We start from the raw sequence: 27,437 nt of genomic DNA on the forward strand, positions 1-27,437 counted from the left end.
CAAGGGAAAGGAGGGGCTTTCGGGAGTCCCTCTCCCCACCTGGGACTTTGACTTCTGGCATGGCAGGCGTTGAGTCGGATCGTCCTAGAGCAGCCATGCCCAGGCCACGCCCCCCATCTTTCCTCCTAGGTAACCCCTGATCCACAGCAAGGAGCCTGGACTGTCAGAATGGATGGGCAGCCTTCCCTGGGGAGGGCAGCCTGTTTATTGAGTACAGAGGATACATTTACAACCGGAGTACACAAAATAAATAACGGCACATTCTCCAGCCACGGTCCATGGCATAAAGGCCCAGGTGGGCCTATCAAAGGCCCAAGTCTCCCAATGCCCTCTATCTTACCCTTAGGACCAGGCCTACCTTGGACAAGAGAGGAAATAAATCCCTAGGGCTTCAGGCCCCCGAGACACTTGGGAAAATGGGGGAAATTCTGAGGCCACAGAACCTTGGCTCTCTGCTGCCTTGTGCCATGAGCACTGGGTACAAGAGAAGATGTATAAGGCACAATTTGCTTGGCCCAGAATGGTCTCTTTGGTTTTCTTTCTGACTGGAGGTGGTACATGCATAAAGAGGAGGGCCTGGCCCAAGGCTACCCACTGGGAGAAAGAGTGAGGGCCAATCCCTCCCTGTTGGCAGAAGCCCTGCAGTCTAGCTAAGGCTAAAGCTGGACCCCAGCTCCTTCCTACCCACTGAACACAGCTGTGGAGGAAGGGGCCTTGGGTTCCAGCCTGGTTTGGGGTGGGGTGGTGCAGAGGAGGCACTATGAGAGGCACCATGAGTGACATGGGGATGGTCTGGCTCACGCCTCTGGGAAAACAGCCACCCAATTCCACCCACCTCCTGCAGGGGCTCCCTCCAGCCTGAGATTCGGCAGAGCCCAAGCTGGAAGGGTAATGCTGTGAAAGGAAGGAGGAACAGGCTGGACCAGCCAAGGCCAGCTGTGAGAAGGCCAGGGCCCCAGACACTCAGGGTTCAGAGACAGGTCACACAGTTTGGCTAAGTTCCAACTGGAGCTGCACAGCAGCTCAGCAGAAGGGGAGGGCTGAGCAGCCTGGGACCTCTCCTCAATACAGCAGCTCCTTTCCACTTTCTCTAAAGGATGAAGGATAAGCACATGGTCAGTCCTAGGCTGCCCATACTCATGTCAGACACTAGATGGCGCCTTCACGCAGCTGTGAAGCGGGAACAGCAGAGCCTGAAGGGAAGGGGGGCAATGGGCAGTACCAAGGGTGGAACCAGGCTGACACCGGAATCTTAATGGGGCCGTTCCTGGGAAGCCTCTGGTATCTGCCTTGGCCCTGGTGCCCCCATTCCCCAGGTAGCAGCAGTGGGGCTCCCTTTAATCCCCCACAGTTGGGAAGGAGGCACCTAGGGAATAGAAAGGGCATCCAAGGGGGAGAGAAGTGTAGAGTGGGCTCTGCAAAGAAGGCACTGAGAGCAGTGGGCTGGTGGGCAGGAGGTCTCTCATTGGCAGAGAGAGGCTGGAGCCTGGAGAAGCCTGCTACCAACATGGCCACATAGTCCAGAAGACCCAAGGACCCTGCCATGGCCCCACCACCAGAGTTTCTAGCCAGTCCTGGGGCCAGGAGGGGTCCCTGGAGGCACCACGAAGGAAGGCAGACCTTGGGTGGGAGGTGGGAGACTGTTTGGACTTCACCAGGGGCTGAGAGTCCAGCTAAGGCACAAGCTTTGTGCCTCCCTAGGCCCCTCACTGGGGCACAGATGGATGCAATGGAATGTGGGGGGCCAGAAAAGGTTCAGTGAAGAGGATTTCAGAAGTAACTGTCTCAAAGAGTCCTGGGACCTCAGGATACCCTCTGCCTGGCACTTCACACGTTTTCGTCTTGGGGAAGAGCCAAGGGAAGGCCAGGTCCAGCCACTTCCCCAACCTCTAGCAGAGCAGTTGCCCACCAAAAAGAGCACTGGTGCCAGGCCAGGCTCCTCATTCACAGGGCTCAAAGCCCCCTAGGCTCCCTCCACTCTGTCACACCAGGCTCAGGCCCAGGATGAGGATGGGGGCTGCTGAAGGGACACGGAAGGGGCTGGGGCCGTGGCACCTGCACCGCAGCCGGGTGGCTCAGCCATTGTACTGCTGCTGGTAGCGCAGGTTGAGCTCCCGCAGTTCCCGCTCCCGGACTCGGCGCGACTTGTTGGAACGTGTAGAGCGGCTAGAACGCGTGGACTGGGCCGATTTGGTGCTCTGGCAGCGTGAGGAAGCACGTTTGAGGAGGTTCTGGGAGATGGAGCGGTGCAGATTCTTCATGGATGAAGAGGCTGCCATGCTCACCACCCATGGGTGCCTCAGGGCCTGCAGTGCAGTCATGCGGGCGCCGGGGTCCACTGTCAGCAGGCGGTCAATGAAGTCCTTGGCCAGATTGGACACACTGGGCCAGGGCTAGAGGCCAAGGACAAACATTAGAGTGAGAGCATTCAACATTGCTCTCCGCATCCTGACGAGGCTACCACCATGGCACTGAGAACCGCCCAGCATTCCTGCACTCTCCCCCTGGAGAAAAGCCCTGCCCGGCTCCTCCCACGTCTCCCCCTCCCACCCAACATTGGCCTAGGCCACCAAGCAGAGGCTGTTCTGAGTAAGGAGTCCACACGACAAATAGGAGAAGGAAATGCTCCTCTCCCCAAGCAGCCAACTTCTAAGTGCCCTGGATTCAAAGCCTGGCTCAGGAAGGTGGCCCCCGTCAAGATGTCCCACCTACCCCAGAATTACTGTAACTCAGGGGGATTTAAAAAGAATGACCCAAACTTTCCACCATACCCTAGGCCAGACTTAAGCTCCCAACCCAGGATGTCACATATCAGGCCACTTAGCAGGCAACTTCCTAGTCTTGAAAAAGAGGACCACCCTCCATCCAATTGACCAAGAGGGGATGGATGACTACTGCATTCCCCTCATCAGCCTCTGCCTCTCATCCATGAGGAGAAAAGGAAATAATTCAAGGCAACTAGATTTCTCTATCTGCTGAGAGGGTAGGGGGCTCTTGAGGGACAGGCGGGACCAGGTGACCTTTCCAGTCTTTGTGACCTCTTGGAGCCACACAGGGGGGCCTGGCGGTGCTCTACACAGCCTCATTTTGGTACCTTGTGTCCTCAGGGAGACACTGCACAAAGCCTGCTCTGCTACATGCCCCTGTGACTGCCTTATCTCAGCCACACACCAAGCAGCCACACAGCAAGGGCCTCAATCTGGACAGCTTGTACGGACATTCACCTGTCTGAATCCTTAGGTTCTCAGGGTTAAAGGACACTTACTCAGACTTCTCTTAGCGCCCAGAGCTAAGCAATGATTCCAGTGATTGCAAGTTGATTGTTCGTTCCCATTAGACCATACAAAGCTGGATGAGCCCCCATGCCTGGCACCAGGAATAGAGAGGCCCTCGAGCCCCTCTGCTGGAGAAGGGCAGACACAGTACTACTCTGTGTCCCCATCTTCTGGGGACACTGTGCCATGGGCTCTGATTCCCAAAGGGTGGGTGGCTAGGACCTTTGTTGAGCCTGCTGTAGAAGGTTTGGCTGGGACGTCAAGGACACCATCACCCTCCTTCCTGCCGAATGAGGCCTGCCTGTTCCACCCAAAGGTACCCTTCACCTTGGGGGATGCCTGAACTCACTCTCTGGGGGATTCAGGAGTATCCCAGAGCCCGCATTCAGGGCAGCTGCACACCCATTCAGCAGTCACACTTAACACTGACTACTGCTACCCCCAATTCAGCTTCTTTTTTTTTTTTTTTAAAGATTGTATACATTTTTTTGACAGGAAGAGAGAGAGAGACTGAGCACAAGCAGGGGGAGCAGCAGAGGAAGAGAGAGGAACCTGATGTCAGACTCGATCCCAGGACCCTGGGATCATGACCTGAGCTGAAGGCAGACACTCAACTGACTGAGCCATCCAGACACGCCAGTTCAGCTTCCCTGACCTCCAATTCTTCCCCAGTGCCCTTCCCCACTTATATACAGGGGAGAGAGGGGGGCACCAAGGAGAACACTCTTCTGGAGTCCTGAGGAAGGGGTGGGGCTAGTTGCAGATGTAGCTTTTTGGAAGGCAAATCTCAACTTTCACTAAACTGAACTGGTAGAAAATGACAGACCACATTCCTAGACAGCCACCAAACAGGGTCCTCGTCACCAACGGGTCTGCTCCCAGTGACTCCTGGGGAGATAATGATCTTCAAGAGGAGTGCACTCAGGGCCTCGGGACATGCAGCCAGGGAAACCCACGAGTACCTTGCTGAGAGCAGTGAGGGGGCACAGAGGGGCAGACAGCGCTCCCCCATACACCCAGAGCCCAGGGCTCCAGTACCGAGGCTAACGTACAGCGAGACTGTGGGCTTCAGCTCACAGCTCACAAAAGCCTTGTGGCTTGCTGCAGCCCCCTGGACACAAGAAGCCGCTGTGAGGGGCCAACAATCTCAACCACAGACACTCACCGTAACCCGTCACTCACTTAGAAGAGATGGAAAGACGCAGGCATAATGGGGCCACCGATGGACAGAGCAAAACCTAGAAGGTGAGCAGGCTGGGTCATGAGAATACCTGTGGGGCCCTACCAGCTCTTCTGGTGAGAAAGAAGAAAAAGGGCAATCACTGGGAAACACAGCGCAGCTCAGTCCGGCCACTTGGTAGGCCAGCCCGAAGACAGGGCGGACAGTGCAGGAGAGCCAAACAGAACTGGCACACGGGTTCTGCCCCTGCCCTTGGTCCAGCCAAGACAGAAGAGAGGCAACTCCTCTGCAGACGGCAGCATAAACAATGGCGAAGCTGGACTCACAAGCCAGGAACACGGATGGAGCAGAGGCACCTCCGCTTCACATCCACACCCAGTCAATCTGCAGACTCGATCCCTTGTCCAGGGAGGTCTTCGATGGGCCTCTCACCAGCCCTCTCCTGGCGGCATAAGCACATCCATTCCCAGAGTGGCAGAGGCTCACACCAGGCATCGAACCCTTGCTGCTCACCGAGCGGCCAGCTAGTTAGCGACAAAGTGAGCCAGACTGATCTGTGCCTTCTGCTCCCCCAGATGCCTGCCTCACCAATTACGGGGTACACGCAGCTGTGTGTAGAATGCTGATGAACTTATTTATCTGAGGGCCAGCCCCGCCCACTACGGCAGGCCCTAGCTCTCCTCATCTCTGAAGAGCTGTGAGCAGCTGGGCCAGGTGGGACCCCCAAGCCAACATGACTTGAGCCATCCTGACGTGAGAAGCAGGCTGTGCCGACGGCACCCCGCCTAACCCTCACACACTGAGGAACTAGCAGCAGGAAGGCAGGCGGGCCAAACACAGGAAAGTGGTCCTCCACCCAGCCCACCGACAGTGAGACAGGGGCTCAGAACGCTCATCAGAATGCCCTTGGGAGCCCTGCCAAGTCCTCCAACAGCACTCAGCATGGAAATGCAAGGCTTTCCACACTCACCCACACTCAGGGCCATGCTTCTGGCCAAGTCCAATTTCATACCTCCTAAGAAAGTATTCAACACCCACAGACCAACCCATCAGCATCCCCAACATGCGTGGGCCTCTGGAGCCCCATGAGTATGTCTGTCAGCCTATGACTGACTGGCTGGGTAGCATTCTAGGCATGAGAAAAAGAATAATGATAAACAGTTAAGCCTTTCAGCTTCCACAGCTCTAGCTTCTGGCTCTGGATAAAGAACAGAACTCTCACCTCAGAAAACTTGGAGCCAAGTCAGGGACACATGGGAGGCTCAAGTGGCTGACAGAAGGGAGAGGCTCCAGGTACCACCTGACCAGTCTTCCAGAGGCTTCTGCCTGTTTCTGGGCTGACACAGAGCACAGGGCATGGAAGGGAACATTAAATGCCTGTCTGCCTTGCCTCGACTCAGTTTTCCCTCTGCTGTGGGATCAGAGGACAACTTCAATACCCAGGGTGAAAGCCGACACCCTCCTTTCCACGAGCCTCTTCTGAGCTGTGTGGGTGAATGGCTGGGCCCCATCCTGAAAGGACAAGGAGAGGCTGTGCGAGGAGAGACATCATTTCCACCCTCTTTCTGACCATTAAGCTGGCTCTCATTTTCCCTAGTCTGTAGCCCCCAGAATCCTTATCTTCTTTTTTTTTTTTTTAAAGATTTTATTTATTTGACAGAGAGATCACAAGCAGGCAGAGAGGCAGGCAGAGAGAGAGGAGGAAGCAGGCTCCCCGCTGAGCAGAGAGCCCGATGCGGGGCTCGATCCCAGGACTCTGAGATCATGACCCGAGCCGAAGGCAGTGGCTTAACCCACTGAGCCACCCAGGCACCCCCAGAATCCTTATCTTCTTGTAGTTAGGGTACCTACTTTTCTTTTTTTAACTAAGCCGTAGGCCCAGTGTGGGGCCCAGTGTGGGTCCCAACGTGGGGCTGGAACTCATGAACTCTTGAAACTCAAGAGTTTCGGGTTCTACTGACTGAACCAGCCAGGCGCCCGTAGAGTACCTATTCTGGATGTTAGAACAGCAGAGAAGCCAAAAGTGGGTTCGGAACTCTCCCAGAGCACTTCCTAGCAATGTCACCCTCCTCATCCCCTGCTTCTGAGCAACCAGTCATTCCTCAGCAGCAGAATCCAACCTTCTCTTCAAAGGGAGGCACCAAATCACCAAGGGCTTTCCACTCCAGCTGAGAGGATGAATTTCCCTATTCCCTGGCCCCCTTTACTTGCTCTAGCTCTAATGTCACAAGGGCCTGGAAAGAATACTTCCCAAGTCGCTACCAGAAGTCTTGCCTAGAGCCCAGGGTCTAAGGGAACAAAGGATGGAGCCAGCTCTTTGGCCTAGGCTACCAAGAGAGGAGCAGCTGCTTCCTTCCAGCAGCAAACCCAGCTCACAGGACTTGCCCTAGACTCCCTCTGGCAGGCAGGTCTGACCACTCTCAAGTGAGGAGAGAGAAAGTCCCAGTTGCTCCTTTGGATGATATTTGAGTGACAAATTAAAGCATCAGGCTGCAAGCCTAGAGAACTGCTTCTAGGTCTACCATTCCCTTAGACCTTGGAGGAGACAAGCCTCCTCACTTTTAATATGAAGGAGCCAAATACAATGGATCCTAAGTGTCTGTCAGTTGCTACAGTCTTTAATTCTAAGAAGATGGTTCCCCAGCTTTCTTCCTCACTTGGCCACACATGGGGAACAAAAGCACAGCATCTAACATTTAAGTGGCCTGGACCTCTTGACCTCTGTGGGTTCTTTTCTAGCCCATGAAGACTCTGGGGAAGGTTCTCTGGCAAAGAAGTCAGCCCCACCAAAGAGCTGCTAGGGGAAGGAAGAGAGGAAAGCAGCCTGGGCTTTGCTCCCATGACTCAGTCTTCCCTCAGCTTTGTCTCAGGATGTATTTTCAGACCCAGCATTCCCACCCTCAAGGGCCTCCTTCCTGTACTTACGTGGGCCTGAACGAGAGCAGAGCAAAGAGCATGTTTCTGGGAAATGGAGCTTAGGGTTTACTCAGGAGAGCAGAACTATCAATATGACAGGAACAGCACACTCTGACATGGCCCACGAGGCAAAGGGTTTTAAAAAATTCAGCAGAGCTGGACACCGTGTGGCAGTGGAGCCAGCAATCCCTTCCTCTGGTCAAGACACTCACCATCCTGGTGCCTGAGCTTCCAGACCAGAAAGAATCCACCACCCTGTACCTGGTGGGGATGGATGGGGGCCGAGCAGTAGGAAAGAGGACCTAAGGGGAGAGAGCCTGAGGAGAGAAAAAGAAGGAAGATAATAGAGTATTTTTTTTTAAGATTTTATTTATTCATTTGACAGACAGAGATCACAAGTAGGCAAAGAGGCAGGCAGAGAGAGAGGAAGGGAAGCAGGCTCCCTGCTGAGCAGAGAGCCCGATGCGGAGCTCGATCCCAGGACCCTGAGATCATGACCTGAGCCAAAGGCAGAGGCTTTAACCCACTGAGCCACCCAGGCACCCCAGATAATAGAGTTTTAAAAAGAGGCAGAGAAGGAAGATAAAAATAAAACAAGAAAAGGCATGACAACTTAAAGGTTAGTAAAGCTGCATTCTGAAACTTGAGATGGGAAATAAAATGAACTCCTGTGCCACCTGTCCCTGCCCAGAGTCCACAAAGTGAAGGACGAGGACAGGAGGGAGACAGGGTACAACTCAAGAGTCAGGAAGGATGCTGTGTGCTCGCTCTGGAATCAGGGGCATGTTGGCAACCAGTGTCAGCAACTCAGTAATGTCTACTTTTAACGCTGTCTTGGAGCAGCCCTGGGTGGTTCTGGATTTCAGAGCCTGCTGCAGAGTGGTCTCTTTTACCTCCACTCACAGATTCTGCTGAGGCCAAGCTAGTTCTTTAAAAAAAAAAAAAAAAAAACCCAAAACCAAAAACCTTTCTCCCATTCTAATTTCTGAGACAGTCTGGAGCCCTGGTGGCTCTTACCTACATGTCATCCCCACAGAAGCCTGTGTCCCTGAACCCTGGCTACACAGGACTGGGCTCAGGGCACCTGTTTGGTCAACATGGGATGGCAGGATGAGTGAAGAGATGAGCCTGCCAGGCCACACCGGAGCAAAGCTCGGGTCTGGGCTCCACACTTTCACTGGGAGACAGACAAACTGAGGCCAGGCAGGCATGCACAAGAAAGGGGACCTTGGGGTGCCTGGGTGGCTCAGCTGTTAAGCGTCTGCCTTCGGCTCAGATCATGATCCTAGGGTTCTGGGATCATACCCCGCACTGGGCTCCCTGCTCAGTGGAAAGTCTCCTTTTCCCTCTCCCACTCCCCCTGCCTGTGTTCCTCCCTGTCTCTCTCTCTCTGTCAAATAAATAAATAAAATCTTTAATAAAAAGAAAGAAAGAAAAAAAAGAAGAAAAGAAAGAAAGAAAGAAAGAAAAGAAAGAAAGAAAGAAAGGAAGGAAGGAAGGAAGGAAGGAAGGAAGGAAGGAAGGAAGGAAGGGGGACCTTGTGTGATGGGAGAAACTGACCAAGGAAGGGGAGTTTGGAGAGGCAGGGCCGGTGCAGACCAGTCGGATCAGGTCCCCTTTAACCATCCCATCCACCTGCGAGTCTGTTTCCACCTCAGTGGGGGCAGGAGGGGATGGGCGTGGGAGGCCATCAGCGGATTTAACGAGGTCAGACCGTGGGAGAGACAAGAGCTGTGGCAGCTCCCGTAGGAACTCGAGAGCCTCGAAGTGACAGGGCGTGCGTGTGGGCAGAGCTACCCAGGTGGAGACACACAATGAGAAGAGCAGGAGGGGAGGGGCTGGCATGCACACCAGGCACTGCTCTGAACACAACCCATGGTGCAGCCCTTTGCTGGAGAAGCCTGGGGGTAGGGGGGACAGCAGTGATGCGAGAAGCTCCGACCCTGGGTTAATAAGAAGCTGGAGGTGGTCAGGGCAAGGCATTTTGTTAGGAACAGCTGAGTGTGGCAATGTGGAGACACGGGCGTCTGTTTCTGCCACCATAACAGAGTACTGCGCTCTGGGGACTGTGTAACCAGGGCAGCAGTGGCAGAGGGAAGCCTAAAGGACAGGGCTCCAGGGAGCAGAGTGGCAGACTACAGGTGGCACAGGAAGAGGACGCTGTCCTTCTCCACAAAGAGCCTGCCATCAGGAGGAAGCCACCCCTGCCTTCATTCAAGAGGTGTCCAAGCACGGTGACCAGTGAGGGTCCAGTGGCCATGCCCGCTGGACCAAATCATGCTACCTCCCAGTGACCAGTCAGCATCTGCTCCTACAATGAAGGACGGAGACTTCTCTGTTGAATTCCTACTGAATACCAGGAGCTTTGGTGAAGTAGGGACAGCCCTTCCAGAGGGATCCCTCCTGGACAAGTATGGGGGCATCTGCTTGTCCTTGTGGGATCCTGGCACCGCACAGCACCATCACCCAGCACCTGACACCCAACAGCCACCAGCAGAGATGCAAGGAGGAAGGGCTTAGGGAGACCTCACAGGAAAGAAATCTTTTTTTTTTTTTTCTAGATTTTATTTATTTATTTGACAGAGAGAGAGAGAGAGATCACAAGCAGGCAGAGAGGCAGGCAGAGAGAGAGGAAGGGAGGTAGGCTTCCTGCTGAGCAGAGAGCCCGATGCGGGCCTCGATCCCAGGACCCTGAGATCATGACCTGAGCTGAAGGCAGAGGCTTTAACCCACTGAGCCACCAGGTGCCCACAGGAAAGAATTCTAAATCAATTCAGAATCAATCAGCTTTTGAGACAGACATGGGAATCCACCCACTTACTCTGGGAGCAGGAGGCAGCAAGAGAAGACTGAGGAGCTAATGGTCCGTCACAGCCCCCATCCACTGGCAGTGGGAACGTGAGGCTATTAAAGGCGCCCAGTGGGATCCAAGCATGAGCCTGGAAACATGCCACCTGCCTCCCCTGAATTCCATCTGCTGCCTGCACACCATGTCCAGTCTCCAGCTCCACCACATCCCTGGGGAAGTCCTCCCGATGGCTCTGAGTCAAGGTCCTCTCCCTACTCAGCTGGCCGCTCCCAACCAGGGCAGATGAACCGGGCTGCCTGACCACCCCCTCACAGGTGCTTGACCCCCTTCACCTAAAGAGCAACAGGACACAGAACATCCTCTGCACCTTCCTTTATCTTCAACATCCCAAGGCAGAATGACAAGTGTTAGGATCACTTTAAGCGAGGAAGTAAATGTGATCTCTGACTCTGAGCGCTCACCCTGTGGCAGGGCTATCAGAACTACAAGACGGTCCAATTCCCTGCCCCTGAGCTCTTGCCCCGTGGCACCCTGTGGACAGCTGGTCAGGCTGCAGCCCAGAGCCCCAAACCTGGAAAGCCACCTCTCACCAATACAATCCCTCAGGCGGTGGCAGATTGTCCCTGCAGGTGGCCTTCCTCTTCCACCAAGATTCTGTCCCTTGCCTGGCAGCACTCGCTCTCCTGAACAAGGCACCATGAGAATCTGTGCCCAAACCCATCCGTTCCCGGTGCAGTGGCCCGGGCTTGCCCACAACTCAGAGACAGCCCCAGCAGACAGCGACAATTAAAGGCTGCTAAACCCCCCGGCCGCAAAGCTGCTGATGGCTCCACTCTGCCATCAATCCCACAAGAGCCTCTTCGTCTGTCCTGCTTCTGGGAATAGAACTCTTGACAAAAGCAATGGCATTAGGCCGGCAACATCACATTTCATGGGCAGTTAATTTCAGACTCTCCAAGTCAGTGAGACCGTAACAGGCCTCCGGGTATGGGTCTTACAGAAATGACTCACCTTCGGTGTCACTCCTTCAGAAATAACTGCTCCAGCCCTCCTGGAATCTCTCATGACAAGAAGCTCCCTCTCTCAGTGTGGCTCTTTATGTCTTTAGACTGCTCTCCCACTCACAGAGGCCTTCCTCACCTCTGGCCAACAAGGGTCTCCCTACCACTTCCAACACAACCCTGGCTTGGCCCTCTCCACTCCGGCCACCAGGGAAAATGCAGATTTCCCTTTGCAATATCATCTGTCACAGCCTTTTCCTTCCCAGCACTCCCTCCTCTTCCAAGATTCCAAAGCTGCTCCTAAGCAGGTCTGACGAGCAGACCACTAACCACCTCTCTAGCAGGCTCTCCACTTCCTCCTGGAGCCCAGCCCCCAGCAGAGAACACTCCCAGCCAGCAGGGCCACGCCTGTCTGCCTACCAGCCGCTCGCTTTTGCATCCTTTCCTGAGGCCTCACCAACAACTCGGGTGCTTCCCTCAGGAGAAGCCAGGAGAAAGTATCAGGAACATACGTATTGATACACAAGCTGTCCTCAAGGACCTTACAGGCCTGAGAGGAGAGATGTCCACAGACAGCAGCCCAAGAAAGTGCTGCCGCAAGGACTCCAGCAACAGGCTAAGGCATCTATGTCAGGGAACACAGACTGCGGCGATGGAGAGGCCAAGAATTCTGACACCAAGATGGCCTAGATTCAAATCCCAGGCCTGCCAGGCTCTTAGCTGTGAAACCACAGACAGGTTACTTAACCTCACGAGCCTCAGTTTCCTCATCTGTAAAATGGGGGCATGACACCCACCTGGCAGCACTGTTGTAGAGAGTAAACATGCTGGATACAGAACCCTTAGCCCTGTGTCTGGTACTACACAGTGGTCACCAGTATTCTAAATGGAAGCCATCTTTGAACTGAACCTTTCACGGCTGGTCAAATTTGTAAGGCCGACGATGGGAGCAAGTGAAAAGCCTGAGCAATAGCTCAGTATGGGGAGTGAACAGAGCAAACATCTCGGGCCTGTGGTGTGTAGAAAACGGGGCAGAGAGAGGGGCCAGGGCTAGGGGCTGGAGCATCTACAGTGTCAGGACTATGGGGCAGGAGCCAGGTACTTGGTGTACTTCCCTCCACCACTGGGCCCCACCTCGGGATGTGAAGGCAGGAGCCTACACGCTGTCTGGACCCTAGGGCGGCCGCTCCAGTGAGTCCTCTCTCACTCTGCCCTCGGAAGCGGATGCTTCTGCAGAGCTGCAGGATGATTCGGTCCCCAGACCTCTTCCAAACAGCACGTGGAGCCCACTCTTGGGAATCTCCGGTCTGCCTCAAACAGCCCCAGGACGCCCGGTTCCTCCATCCCCAACTCATACTACTCCAACAGACCCCCATCAGTCTTCTTCCTGTGAGTCTTCCACAACACGTTCTGCTGCATTCCTGCTTCACTATCAAGAACCCACAGGGCTCGAACCCACCTGAGGCTTCCAATCCCCAAGGAGCCTCTGGCACTACAGAGCAAACAACAAACACCGACAACAAACACCAGGCCTGGCCCAGCCGCAGCAACCTGGGCTCCATCACTACCAGTCTCCTGTTCATTCTGAGCACAGTCAGCAGCGTCCCTTTCTCTGAGCCTTCTCATTCTCAAGGCCCACCTCCTGTAGAAAGCCCTCTATTCAAGTCCACAGAAACCACTGAGCCTGACAGGGAACTGCACAGACATAGGCCTCAGGAAACAAGTCCATTGTATGGGGCCTAGTATACACGAGACACCACTCTGGGAGTGTCAGCAGCAGGAAAAAAGTGCCCCTAGAAAGGCACTAACTGCCATGGGACTTCCTGTCAGGTGAGGAATACACACTTCCAACCTTGCTGAGCTCAAAGTGGGTGGTCCTTGATTTGCAGAAGTCAGATCAAAACACCTCCCTTTAACATGACATGCTCTCATATAGGTTTCCTGAAAGGGCCCTGGTCACTTGGATGGCCTTGAGAAGAACAAATGACCATCACCCAGTAGAAGATATATGGCTGGATTGAGGGTGGGGAGAGGGCACAGCCCTAAGAAAGGGGACCAGCCCAGGGACACATGGGTGGCTCAGTTGGTTAACCTTCTGCCTTCAGCTCAGGTCATGATCCCAGGGCCTGGGATTGAGTCCCGCATCGGGCTCCTTGCTCAGCAGGAAGCCTGCTTCTCCCTCTGCTTCTCCCCCCATGCCTGCTTGTTCTCTCTCTGACAAGTAAATAATAAAATCTTTAAAAAAAAAAAGAAGGCGGACCAGCCCAGCCACCTGACCTGAGCCCCACAGCTCATGTTCCAGACTGCCTAGGCCTAATGGCTAGAGGTGAGGCCTACACCGGCAGGTGCCTGCCAACAAGCCTTTGTTCTATGGCCATTTCCTACTCCTAGCCCTTTCTCCCCAGCCAATCTCAAGCTTCACGGGGGATGGAGAACAGGACTTTATGTCTCTCTGCATCTTTCCCAGGTGCATTTATGGGCAGGCAATGGTCGGTGGAACAGAAAGAAAGATGCTTGGTCTCTACCTCAGAAAGCATGATCTAATGATGAGGCCTCCTCACCCGGGAAATACCCAGACACATCCCATCCAAACCACAGCTCTCTGCAGATGCTGGCAGAACCTGTTGCTGGAGTCAGCCAAGCTCTTGGTAAGGGACAGATGCCCTCAGGGCTGGCCAGGAATTTGACTCTGGAATTGGGAACTCATGCTTTCAACTTCAGATAAATGGGGCAGGGGGCAAGGCTGGGCAGTGGTCCCCCATAACACTGGGAGCCCCAGACTGTGTTTCCAGCGGAGCAAGAAGCAGAGTCTCAGGATCCAGTCTTGTGGTTATGGTAGGAGTGGGAAGCCTGAGTCCATTCCTTACCCTATTCATTTGCAGTTCTCCCAGCCACACATAATCAATAGCCAGTTAGCAAGACCACAGGCTCCAATTAGATAAACTGCTTGATCAACAATTACCAGAATTAGGAACTTTTGGGCAAACCGACAGACTTTCAGAAAGAGTCTTCCCTTTGTCAGCATCTCTTGGGAAACCTCCCTTGATACTCCCTCTGCCAGCCAGACCCCCAACAGCCTGGCACCACACAGAGCTCCTAGAACACAGCAGGCCAGGCAAGGCCTTGGCACAACACTGCCTCTGGGAGGTGGATGCTTCTGATCTGTGATGAAACCTGGCCCAGAGGGTGAGGGACGTACCCTCTGTGACCATGCTATCATAGCCCAGGCTTCCCAGCCAGTCAGTGTTTGTTCTGTTGAATCCATTTGGAGCAAAGAATACATGAGAAACTTTAGGGGAGAGCTAGAGAAAGTCTCAGTTTCTCCTTCCCCTATGGACAGCACAGAGCTGGCCTAATGATGAAGACTTCCCTCCCTCCCTCACATTACTCTGACATGTGACCTAGAGATCGCCCCCACAAGGAATGTCAGCCCCCATCCTCACAGGAAGACCTTGATTGACCCCATGACAAAGTCTGGAAGCTAGTAAGGAGTTTGACGGAGCACAGGACCTCAAGCACCGAAGACAAAGTGGCAAGAGGCTTTGGGGTGATTCCTGCAGGAAAGCTGCTCTGGGCCAGTCGGCTGGAGCCAGAGAGGGCCCAGTCCAAAATCCTTGGAAGAAAAGCAGAGTTTCGGAAGGGAGCTCGTTCCTCCCCTCCATGTGGGATGTTCAGGCTTGGGCCACCAAGCCTGAGGGGAACACTGTGGGGGGCACTTGGGGAGGGGCCCTCGCTGCCTTGGCAGAAACCTACTGGCCTGAAAAGTTTACTTCACTTCCCATTTAAGCCGCCACACATTCTGTGACTCACCAGCCTCCCGAGCCCACCACTATGCTCACAGCACCTGCTGTTGCCTACGGTCAGCCTCATCACCCCCAGTGAGCGTCCTGCCTAAGAACCAACCAGCTCTTCCTTCTTGCGTGCCTTCTTTCAGCTCCCAGCAGTGCTGAAACCTGACCGATTTTCTCAGGTATCAGGACAATCCGTGAATCCAAAACACAAACTGATGGCCTGCTGGTTGAATGTGGCCTGCAGGGAACTATTCGTGGGCACACAAGGTACTACTTAAATATGTAAATGGAATTCCAACATTTTAAGATCAAACTTTCTGGCTTTTCTTTAAAAGAACTGGAATGTCTGGGTGCAGAGGATCCTCTGGGTTGTGTGGCAAAACTGGGTAGAGATGAGCAGCAATGGTGCCTTTCAACGGAGCATGGTCATTCTAGCTTGTCCCAGGCCTTGCAGAGCAGCTACTGCAGTGCCCCTGGCCCACGTGCTCTATCCCACCTCTGAGCCCACCTGCAGTTGTGGGGGCCCCCGTGCACGCAGACAGCTCCCCAGTGCCCGCGTCTCCCTGCTTCCTTGTCTGAAGACTTTCTTCAGCACTGGCTGGCATTCAGGACAGCCCAGAAGGGCCAGGGATTTAGTGCCCTTCCCCCGAAAGAAATTCGCAACTCTTACAGGAGTCAGTGGATTAAAACCCACCCACCTTCAGGGCGCCTGGGTGGCTCAGTGGGTTAAAGCCTCTGCTTTCGGGTCAGGTCATGATCCCAGCGTCCTGGGATCGAGCCCAGGACGCTGGGTCAGGCTCTCTGCTCAGCAGGGAGCCTGCTCCCCTTCCTCTCTCTGCCTGCCTCTCTGCCTATTTGTAATCTCTGTCTGTCAAATAAATAAATAAAATCTTAAAAAAAAATAAAAATAAAACCCACCCACCTTCTTGTCCCTCAGTGGTACACTTCTGAGGCATGTGCCACGTGATTATTCACAGGGTCCCCAGTGGGACTTCCAGCGGCCCACAGTGGCAGTCCACTCCTCCAGAGGCCCTTGATTGGCTTCCTCCCTTCCTGCCTCACTTTCCTACCCTTTGCCTGTGCTTACTGGACTCCTATCCCAATTACACTATCTGCTCCCAGGTCACAGGGCTCACTTTTGGGGACACCCAAACCAAGAGACCCTACTAGTCTCACGTTATCATTTTTTACATGACCCGCCTGACCCCACGAACATGGCTCTCAAAGCACATCCCCCTGTCAAGCACTACTGGGGACCCCCCCATCCCTGCAGCAAGGCAGACTCACCTCCCCCAAGTAGCTGTACTTGCCCCTGAGGATCTGCCGGTACAGCCTGGTGCGGTTGTCATCCTCAAAGGGCATGGTGCCACTGAGCAGGATGTAGGCAATGACCCCCAGTGCCCACATGTCCACGGAATTGGTGTAGGGCTTGCGGACCAGGACCTCAGGAGCAATGTACTCGGGTGTGCCGCACGTGGTCTTCATCAGGCAGTCATCGCCCTTCTTGCGGGCACTGGCCAGGCCGAAGTCAGTGATAATGATCTTGGAGTCAGTGCCTGGGTGGTAGTAGAGCAGATTCTCCGGCTTGAGGTCTCGGTGTGTGATGCCCAGCGCGTGTAGATACCGGACACCGTCCAGCACCATCTGCAGCACCCGCGTGGCATCGCGCTCAGTGAAAGAGCCCTTGGCGATGATGCGGTCAAAGAGCTCCCCGCCAGTGGCCAGCTCCATCACCATGTACACACGCTCCTGTGTCTCGAACACCTCCACCAGCTGGATGATGTTGGCATGACGCACCCGGCGCAGCACGCGCAATTCTGACTCACATACCTCCCGCCCTTCCCGGTACTTGGTCTCGATCATCTTGATGGCGTAGGGCTGCCGGGTCGCCCGGTGCTCTACACGGACCACTCGGCTGAAGCTGCCTCGGCCGATGAGGGCTTTGATGTCATACTTGGCTGTCACACGTGGGTCAAACTTAGCCCTGTACTTAGCCACCCTGGCCCTGCGTGGTGGTTCTGAGGGAGGCTCTGTGTGGCTGCTAATGGGGGCCCCAGTGCAGGGGTTTGCACACTGACTGGCTGCTGGGAAGCCAGCTTTGAGAGCACCAATGCTGTCCACCTCTGTGATGAAATGCTTGTGCACATCCTTCTTAGTACCACTGAAGGGCTCCACCTTCTTGACGAGGTCCAGCTGGACATCCTTTGGCGGCTCAGGAAGGACCTTGCTTGTCCCACAGCCCATCACGGACACGGGGGCATCCTCTCCAGTGAGGCTGGCAGGACCTGCTCTGCAGGCAGTGCCCCGTCTACACCTATGCACACGGAAGAAAGGGCAAGTCAGCATAGCCAGGGATACCTCAGAAAGGATACCAGCCATCCTCCTCATCCCCTCTCCCTTGCCCCTCAATAAATGCAGCTGAAGACCTGACCCTAATATGATTCCCTAGAAGGGAGGATGGTGTTGGCCCCTGAGGCTTGCTGAACAGTCCAGATGAAAGGCTGGATCTGAGCTCCATGGTGGTTTTTTTGTTTTTTGTTTGTTTTTTTAAGATTTTATTCATATATTTGGAATGAGAGAGCAAGGGTACAAGCAGGGGGAGCTACTGGCAGAGGGAGAAGCAGGCACTCCACTGAGCAAGGAGCCTGATGGGGGACTTGATCCCAGGACTCTAGGATCATGACCTGAGACATGAGACCTGAGACCAACTGAGCCACTCAGGCGTCCCTGAGTTCCACGGTCTTGACTTACATCTCCCTGGATCTGATTCCTGTGCTGCCTTCCAACCCCAAGCGAGGGGCAGGAACATGCACCAGGCTCAGCTGTCACTGCCCCCACCTTCCTCCCTACTCTGCCTAGGTCCCTTATCCTAGTTGAATTTCAATGTTTTAAATGTTAAAATCATTCCTCTTATTATTCTGACTCATCTTTTCTGAAACGGGGGTGTAGAATGTTGGAGGCCTGATCTCCAACACTATCACCCACCAGGGCTCAGAAAGCCATTTCTCCAAGATGCCCCTCATGGATCTTTCCCAGCCCTCTAGGGCTCCTGCAGGGGTTGACTGCCTCCTACAACTACTGCCAATACTACCATCCCTGCCATGGTTCTCTGCCTTAACTCTACTCTTTCCTAGACAGTTCCCGTTACTTTGCTGATGCACCATCTTCATCTGGCAGTTTAACACCCTGTTCCAGGGTCTTCTACTTCCCGGTTCACCACACAGATGCCAAAATTGTGTGCCAAAATGCCACACAATTCCCGAGCAGGCGGAAATCAACCCCAGTGAACTTAGGACCACAAACCTTGGCACACTGCCACCAGGTAGCCACCAAACTAGTCAGGGCTTCATTCAAGAGACAAAGGGGACCCTGAGCTCAGAAAGGACGCTAACAGTTTTATCTCGATGTGACTCAGCCTGTGGATTAGGGTCCTCTGCTTCCTTGGGGCGATGATCCAAGAGCTCCTCCATTTGCTTCCCAGAGAAGTTCCAACCATGAAAACTCTATGGCTGGTGGGGCCTTCATAAGGTGAAGTGCCGAGGTCCTTCTTTCCAGAAGTCACTTCTACCCTGGCCATCCTTCTCTAAATCTTTCTGAGAGGCCCATGGGTGAAAGGAGAGAGCTGAGAATTTCCTACTGATTATGACATATAGAATTAGGGGTAAAATTATCAATTCAGATCAAACATTTACTAAACACTGTAAAGAGAAAAAAACCCAGCTTTTTTCCTTCCTGTGTAAGGAAATAAAGTTCTTCCATACTGTGTATTTCTTCACTCTATGTCTCTCCTTTACCTTCACAGAGAACACTTCTTCTTCTTCTTTTTTTTTTTTTTTTTTTTTTAGATTTTTATTTGACACAGAGAAAGAGATCACAAGTAGGCGGAGAGGCAGGCAGAGAGAGAGAGAGGAGGAAGCAGGCTCCCCACTGAGTAGAGAGCCCAATGCGGGGCTCGATCCCAGGACCCTGGGACCATGACCTGAGCCGAAGGCAGAGGCTTTAACCCACTGAGCCACCCAGGCGCCCCAAGATTTTGTTGTTTTTTTTTTAAAGTAATCTCTATACCCAACACAGGGCTCAAACTCACAACCCCAAGATCAAGAGTCACACACTCCACCGACTGGAGCCAGCCAGGCGTCCCTAGAACATTTCACTTCTGACACCTCTAGTCACATGTATGGTGAGTCCCCATACTAAGCATTCTGTAATGGCAGGCAGATGTCCTACATGTAATTCGGTTCTGACACTGTCTACCCCAAAATATCATCAGACACCACAGATTAAGGGCTCAGTCCCCTAAGACTGCTCCCTCCCTCAAGCACACTTCAGTGGTCACAAGCCTGGTTATCACCTGTGCTTCTGACCAACCAGCCATAGATTGGGGTCCCAACAATCCCCTCCTTGAGTTTCTTAACTCCCAGAGCTCAGGGAAACACTTACACTCAACAGTTTATAAAAAGAGACATGTGAACATCCAGATGGAAGAGATGCACAGGGCAGGCCAGGCATGTAGGAAGGGGCACCGAGCTCCCTTGCTTTCTCTGTGTGCCCCACTCTCCCAGCACTCCCATGTATTCACTGACCCAGAAGCTCCCCAAACACCCTATTGTTGGGATTTTATGGAGACTTCATCATATGGTCACGATCGATCATTAACTCCATTTTTGGCCCTACTCCCTTCTCAAGAGAAGAGAAGGCAGGGCTGAAAATTCCAAGCTTCTAATCAGGGCTTGAGTCTTTCTGGTGATCAGCTCCCATCTAGGAGTCACCAGGGAGCCCACTCAGAGTCACCTCATTAGAACAAAAGACACTCCTGGGGCACCTGGGTGGCTCAGGGGGTTAAGCCTCTGCCTTCAGCTCAGGGTCATGATCTTAGGGTCCTGGGATCGAGTCCCACATCGGGCTCTCTGCTCCGCGGGGAGCCTGCTTCCTCCTCTCTCTCTCTGCTTGCCTCTCTGCCCACTTGTGATCTCTCTCTGTCAAATAAATAAAATCTTAAAAATAAAAAAATAATAAATAAATAAATAAAAAGAGTCAATGACAGAGATTCCATGGCTGACCAAGGGTGATGCCTGGGGCCAACAGGGTAACATCTGAAACCCCCAACTTCAGCAAATGATCCCATCAAAGGCAGCAGCAGAAGACCCAGGCAGGTTTTGCTATGGCAGCTTGGAGGTCACAGAGAACCCACAGAGGCCACCAGATTCCAGAGAGTCAAGACCCAGATTCTAACGTGGTGATACTGACCAATGTGGCTAACTCTTTCAAGGAACAAGCTCATCACTGAAACATACCCAAGACCTCAATTAGATAAAAAGGAGGAGTCGGGAGACCACAGATTAAGGGCTCAGATTTTAATCAGTATGTCAACATGACTCTCGGCAGAATGAGCTATCTTCCCTCGCGTGAGGGGGGAAAGATTGCTCCACCAGCATAAGGCTCTTCCCTATTTGCTGCAGTTCACACCCAAATGCCCAGCAGATCCCACATAGTAGCTTGGGAAATCGGGTTTAAACAAAGGCATTTGGAAACAAGGTTCCTTTCCACAGAGGCTAAAGATCAGAACTGGGAACTAGAATTCTGCAGACTCATCTCTTCTTTTGAGGAAAACACAAGACTCTCAAGGCTGTGCAGGGCTGCAGCTCAGGAAAAGGACAGTTCCTGGGATAGGGTTCCCAAGGCAGAACACAGGCTCCTGATCCCCAAGCAATGTCTACCACCATCCAGAGAGAAGACAAACTGCCAGGTGACCCCGCACAGCCACACAGAGGTCTTCTTCCTGGTGAGGAGACCACACCCTAGATCCGCAAAATAAATGTTTCCAGGCATATACACTGGGTCTTTTTGTTTAAATGTGCACATCTAGTCCGGCCCTGATGAGAAACACTAAGGTTTACAAAAGAAAAGGCCTGACTTCTCACTTTAAACAAACAAAGCCTGCACAGGGATCTCGAGTCAGCAGTGAGAGAGCCAAGGATTATCCTCTCTGACCTTCCTACTTCCTTCCTGGGACATAGTTTCTTCCACATTTGTTCCAATTAGAAACTCTTCCAAGACAAGCTGATGCTGGTACTCTACCTTCCCAACTGCGGAGGAGGAGTGCAGGAGAGAAGCTGCTAGCTCTGGGAAGGGGTAACAGGCGACAGCCTCCAGGCTGCTCCAGCCCCACAGCTGCTCCACACGCCAATCACATCAGTTAAATTCCTGCCACTCACAGGTCAGGTGAAAAGGCAGACATGGGGACAGGGAAGGAATCTGACAAAACTTCTGGGAATGAGGGCAGAGTATTTTCCTGTCCCTGTTCCTCTCTGTATGTCCCTAGCACAGTGACTAGGGTGTGAGAAAAGACTCAAGAGGTCATACTATGCCAGCTATCACAAGGCACTATTCCCTTCCACAACACCAATCCTAACACATCTTGCAGAAAGAACTGCAGAACTCTCTAGAGTCAGTCTCCACTCCCTCAACTCCCAGCCTGATCCCAAGCACTCCTCGAGGAGCGCAAGCATGTTAGAGTGTGGCGGTGGGCACGAGCATTCAGTACTACTGTTCACACTACCAAATGACAGGCCAAGAAAAGTAGAAACTTGACCACGGCCATTTTTGACAGTGATGGCCAAGCATGGACCCCAACCTCCCAGATCTCCAGTCAGAGTTCCTTCCATCACAAAAGAGACTCTGGAAGTGCCAGGGGCTCAGCAGAGCTCTGCCTCACCTGGTCAAGGTCTCTATCCTTCCTAACACTCAGCTGATGAATCAACAAGCCTTTACTGAGGACCTTTTCTGAAGGGCTGTATTATGAAACCTCCATTCCAAGTACAGTCTGGGTCATGCTGCTCACTGCTGTACTCCAGACTGCCTCAGAACACTAGAGTTGTCAGCCCCTTGAAGAAAGAGGCCACTTCTCAGGTTTCTAGAGCTCCCTGGCACCCAGCAAAGTGCTGGGCTCAGAGCAGGCGTTCATGTTCATTACAACAAATGAAAGGTGGTCTGGCTCTTGGCTTTCTATTAGCTGCAAGTCAACAGTCCCAGAACCTCAGAAATTTTCAAGTGGCAGGAAGAGGCCATTTGGGTGATTAAACCAGAGCTGTGCTCCCGTGGTGCCTGTGTAAACGTTCTCGGTAACAAAGGAAGCTAGAGCTCTCAGGTCTGTTTGCCTTACAGATTGTTAACCGAACTCCAAGCCAAATTAGTCCACAGGCTGCCAACTTGACCCCATGCGAGAAAGAGGACAGAGGCCTAGGATGGATCCTGAAATAATTTCCTGGCCACAGAAGTCGAGTGTGTGGCTGTGTCCCAGGCAGGGGCCCATAAGCACCCTGCCCTCTCCAGCAGTGAACCCTAAGATTATTCTCCACAGAGAAGCTTTGCAACCTTTCACCTGCAAAGATCTCTGTATCATGCTCTCCTGTTTTGAAAGTACCTATCAAAATGAAATAGGCAGTAATCTCCCAGTAATCCCAGAAATAAGTACTGCTAAACAGCACTTCTAACCAGCATGAGGCAAGCAGAGACACCAGGCAAAAGAGCTTGTCACTTTACATGAAAACTCCCAAACAAGGACCTCAGCGACCTTAGAGGGAGCTATGTGAGTCCGCTTTCTGAAGCAGAGAAACAGACCCTGCATCTAGCAATTCCATTTTCAGAAATAATTCTATAAAACCATTTCCATGAGTATGCAAAGATATATTTGTACAAGCAAGTTCATGGCAATGTTCTTTATAATAATGAAAAAATGGAAATTACCCAAATATCCATTAGTAAGGGAATAATTACATAAATTAAGATCCATTCATATAATGGAACACTCTGAAGCTATTGAAATGAATGAAGTAAATCCATATATACTGACAAAGAAAGATACCAGTCAATTTTATTGAATGGCTTCGTGCCAGGACCCAATCCACGATGTAATAAGTAGTTGAAATAGTAGCCGAACCATACGTCCAATGAAGGGTTTAAAAAAAGATAGACATATATGTGGAAAAATATCCTGGAAAGGGAAAAGACATACTATTGACAGTGACTGCCTCTAGGGTGTGTAAATGTGAAGGGAACAGGAGGAAGGAAGGAAGGAAAGAAAGAAAAAGGAAGGAAGGAAGACTGAAGACTGATTTTCACTTTTCATTTTATATATTCCTGTGCTGTTGCTATTTTTTTAAATCATTACCATGCCATATATTACATTTTTAAACTTAACAAAAATATATATTGTAGAAACATAGAGACTATTTTAAATATTTTATTTTTATTTTATTTTATTATTATTTTTAAATTTATTTGACAGAGAGAGGGAGATCACAAGTAGGCAGAGAGGCAGGCAGAGAGAGGGGAGGAAGCAGGCTCCCTGCTGAGCAGAGAGCCCGTCGAGGGATTTGATCCCGCGGGACTCGATCCGAGGACCCTGAGATCATGACTTGAGCCAAAGGCAGAGGCTTAACCCACTGAGCCACTCAGGTGCCCCGAAACATAGAGACTATTATATGAATTTTTAAAAGGGTCAGAATACATACCAAATTATTAGTGTTTGTGTCTAAAGACACTGTGCATCATTCACTCCTATGTTTTAACGCTAAGTATTTTTTTTTAAAGATTTTATTTATTTATCTGACAGAGAGAGATCACAAGTAGGCAGAGAGGCAGGCAGAGAGAGGGGGGAAGCAGGCTCCCTGCTGAGCTGAGAGCCCGATGTGGGGCTTGATCCCAGGACCCTGGGATCATGACCTGAGCCGAAGGCAGAGGCTTTAACCCACTGAGCCACCCAGGTGCCCCAATGCTAAGTATTTTTTTTTAAAGATTTTATTTATTATTTTACAGAGAGAGAGAGACAGCGAGAGAGGGAACACAAGCAGGGGGGGAAGTGGGAGAGGGAGAAGCAGGCTTCTCGCCCAAATAGGGAGCCTGATGCGGGGCTGGATTGCAGGACCCTGGGGTTATAATCTGAGTTGAAGGCAGTCGCTTAATGACTGAGCCACCCAGGCACCTCCTAACTTTAAATATTACTTTGTAATAAAAATTGTTAATGACTTCTTATCATAAAGTAACTCAGGACACTACTTCTCAAGGACTCCAGCTAGGTACCAAGCTTTACATGGTAATAACTGGTGGGCAGAGACTCCAGCCTTAGGGCTGAGAGAAGCAAAAAAGTTCAAAAGTTTGCTTTGTCCTCATTTCATCATGGCCCCAGCTCCATCTAAGACATCCCACCCACTGACCATCCCATCATCAGAAATACAGACTCTGGCAATGTACCTGGGTTCTCCTTCCAAAATCCCAAGGTTCAACCCACAAATATTTACTGAGCTCCTGCTGTGGGCCAGGAACTCAGCCAGGAGCTGTGACAGACAAAAAGAAGCCTGCCGCAATCTCCGCTCTCAAGGAACTTATGCACAAATGGTTCCACACCAAGAGTCTCTCTTATGATGCCCCGTGAGGCCACTTCAAGACTGGCAGTCTGAGATAATTCCACCCTCCCCTGCCCCGCCAAAATGAAAACACATTTTTCTACTTTAGCATCATATCGGACACCATGGCAACAGAAGGCTGTCCCAAGAATTAGCTCAGGGATGACCTAGCCAACACAAATCCACTTAATAGTCACTGAGTAAGATTCTTGGAAGGAAAAGGAGTTCAAATAAATAAGTCTCTCTCTAGTTCTTGATAAGCAGAATTGCTTCCGTTTCTCCAGAGCTGTACTTCTCAAATTTTTCTTTGTGTACCCTGGGGTTGAAAGGGACAGCTGTTCTGGGCTATCTGGAAGCTTAAGGCTTCAGTACTTTGGCACCCAGTGCCCGTTCATATCACACAGTCGGGAAGCTCTCAAGAGGATAAAGCTGCCCACATAACACACTAACACCTATAACGTAAGACAGAAGGCCAAACCAAAGTCTCATTCATTTAACTACAAATTGTGACTGACAGAGATCCCCAGTATCTATTACAGATTCCTTGGAAAGTAGGATCAGCAGGGGTACTCCATTCCAGGTTCTAGATCCAACTCTAGCTCAGTGTCAGAGGCCGAGAGGTTTCCTGAGAGCTGCACTTTCTCTAGCTCATTTATACAACTTAACAAGCACAGGAATTTCAATTAAACGGGGACAAAGTGTTTATGTGGCAAACCCACCCTCTAGTGAGTCAGCATTCCAAACATCTTCTAGGGGAATGACCAAGTGCAACTACCCTGAGGAGAAGCACAGTTTTGTCAGAGCTTTCCTTGATATGCAGAAATCACTTTGAGGAAGTCATATAAGGCAGCTTTCTACATGAGGTTCAGTCTGGAGAGGAAACAGGCTTCCTCAGATCTCCTTTTCACAAGGGACACACTCTGGGAAAAACAGTCATTAGTAATAACAGCGGCTTCCACTTCCTGAGTTCCAACTGCATTAAGCATCTTTTTTTTTTTTTTTAAAGATTTTATTTATTTATTTGAGAGAGAGACAGTGAGAGAGAGCATGAGCTAGGAGAAGGTCAGAGGGAGAAGCAGACTCCCCATGGAGCCGGGAGCCTGATGTGGGACTCGATCCCGGGATTCCGGGATCATGACCTGAGCCGAAGGCAGTCGTCCAACCAACTGAGCCACCCAGGCGTCCCTGCATTAAGCATCTTGTATTTACTGTCACTCCTCTGTACAACCACACACAGTAGGCCTGATTACTGCTATTCTGGAATGAGCAAAATAGGACTCAAATGACCTAAAAATCTCACAAACAAGAACTGAATCCAAGTCTTTCTGACTCCAAAGCCCATACTACTAACCAGCAAATCATACTGCCTTCCCAAGTATGGGCAATGAGACTACATGGCACAGCCAGCCCTTCCCACTGGACATAGAAGACACAACAGATGTCTAGTGCAATCACCAAGATGTTCAACCAGGGAGCAGAGTAAAAGTCAACTGAGGTGTTTTTTTCAAAATACAGATTCCTAGCAGATTCCAGAACTTCTGAACCCAAATATCAGAGAGTGAGATTCTTGAATCTGTATCTTGAAATACGACCCCAAGAGATTTTAGACCATCAAAGTTGACAAGACTGCCCCACCTACCACATGAATATGTATGCATGTGCCAACAGGAGATACACATTTGCTGTCCTCATGTCAGATCCTGGCCCCTGATAGGGGCTCAATAATACAGTGAATCTGTTCCTAGTCTTACACCAGCAAACCATCCCAGTCCATTCAGCTCCTACGCCGGGCACAAAGCCAGACACTCAGATGCAAACAGGAGACCCAGACCCACAATCGCATGACACAACAGGACATACTCAACAGGAATCACATGAATAAAAGTACAGAGGAGCCATGGTTACATGTGAAGCAAGGGAGGGTTTTCCCTGGAAAAGAAAATGAAATCTAAGGTGGATTTTAAAGGACACATGTAAATTTTCCATTCTGGTGACTGGGGTGGGGGTAAAGAAGACTATTACAAAATGCATATCTAAAGTACAAGGGTATCAAAACACTGAGCACAGCGGGCTCACATGCCCTAACAACAAACTGTAAACAGAAGGCAGAAGTGCCCTGGTGTTGACTTCCAGGTTAGGCCTCTACCAAATTATGAGAAGCCCCCAACGCCTTGCTATGAAGCTTGGACTTCATCCTGTAGGCACCAGGGATCCAGTTTCAGGTAGTGAAGGACTTAATTCAAATTTTCAGGTGGGAATTTTAACTTCAGCAGCTTCGTGGAGAGGGAGAGAGCGTGGGGAACTGGCTTCCCCTTACAAGCTGAAGGCCGATGGCTTGCGGAGCAGGCAACCCGGCTAGGCTCAAGCCCTTTTCCCAGCCTGAAAAGGAAAGCAACCAGCTGCCCCGACAACTGCTAGCATTCAGTCGCAAAGGAGGGGTGTGAAGTAGGTGCCGGACACGAGAAGGCAGTGAGGACAACCTGCTTAGTTCACTCTGACCAACGCAAGCCAGCTGAACAGCAGGCAGGTAAGCCCACCACGTCCACGAGGCCCACGCGGCCCAGAGACAGGCTACCCAGCACAGCAGAATGTTTCGAGGCCCGTCCAGCCTCGAATACCAGGGATCCCGAGCAGCCATCGCCTGGCCTGCTCCCCAGTCTCATAGGCCCCGGCACACCGGACTCCGGCCGAGGGCTCCAGATGGGCCAGGAATAGGCCCAGGGCGCCAGGAAGCGACCGTGGCCGCAGGTCGTCAGCCCCTCCCGCCCGTCGGGCCGTCGCCCTGGGCCGGGCCGCCTCACCTCGCGCGGACGGCGGGGTCTTCGGCGTCTCGGCGGCTCTGCTGACCCTCTCCAGACCTCGGATAGGGTCGCCGCCGCCGTTACCGCCGCCGCCGCCATCCTCAGGCGTCAGCGTCCTGACGTCATCAGTGCGCGCGTTTTACGCCAAAACAAACCCAGGCCACCCTTGGGGCGGGGAGGGGACGGACCTGGGCAGAGACTGGCTAAGAATTTAATCGCCGCTCCCGAGCGTGGCCTGCCAATCAACGTCTTCGGGCGGG

The 27,437-nt window shown here is 52.0% G+C and overlaps 1 protein-coding gene across 2 annotated transcripts; it reads right to left on the minus strand.

The window, feature by feature from the left end:
• Positions 1–161: 161 nt before the first annotated feature.
• PSKH1 (protein serine kinase H1) lies at positions 162–27,300 on the minus strand. Of its 2 annotated transcripts, XM_047710954.1 has the most exons (4): positions 27,178–27,300; positions 16,260–17,286; positions 5,678–5,792; positions 2,275–2,393 (listed from the first exon to the last, which is right to left on the minus strand). In XM_047710954.1, exons 2-3 carry the CDS (start codon positions 17,214–17,216, stop codon positions 5,718–5,720), a joined length of 1,032 nt encoding a protein of 343 aa, XP_047566910.1. In that variant the 5' UTR covers positions 17,217–17,286; positions 27,178–27,300; the 3' UTR covers positions 2,275–2,393; positions 5,678–5,717. The 2 variants fall into 2 exon arrangements, with proteins under 2 accessions (XP_047566909.1, XP_047566910.1); XM_047710953.1 differs by lacking the exon at positions 5,678–5,792 and having other exon boundaries at positions 162–2,393.
• Between the last annotated feature and the right edge of the window lie 137 nt (positions 27,301–27,437).

Source organism: Lutra lutra, chromosome 17, assembly GCF_902655055.1.
Source record: "Lutra lutra chromosome 17, mLutLut1.2, whole genome shotgun sequence".
NCBI classification, from domain to species: domain Eukaryota; kingdom Metazoa; phylum Chordata; class Mammalia; order Carnivora; family Mustelidae; genus Lutra; species Lutra lutra.

Coding starts and splice junctions, on each gene's coding strand:
- PSKH1 (XM_047710953.1), bottom strand. CDS start 17,216: ATGGGCTGTGGGACAAGCAAGGTCCTTCCTGAGCCGCCAAAGGATGTC. Junction 2,394..16,259: donor AGTACAGCTACTTGGGGGAG/GTGAGTCTGCCT, acceptor CTTGGCCTCTAG/CCCTGGCCCAGTGTGTCCAA.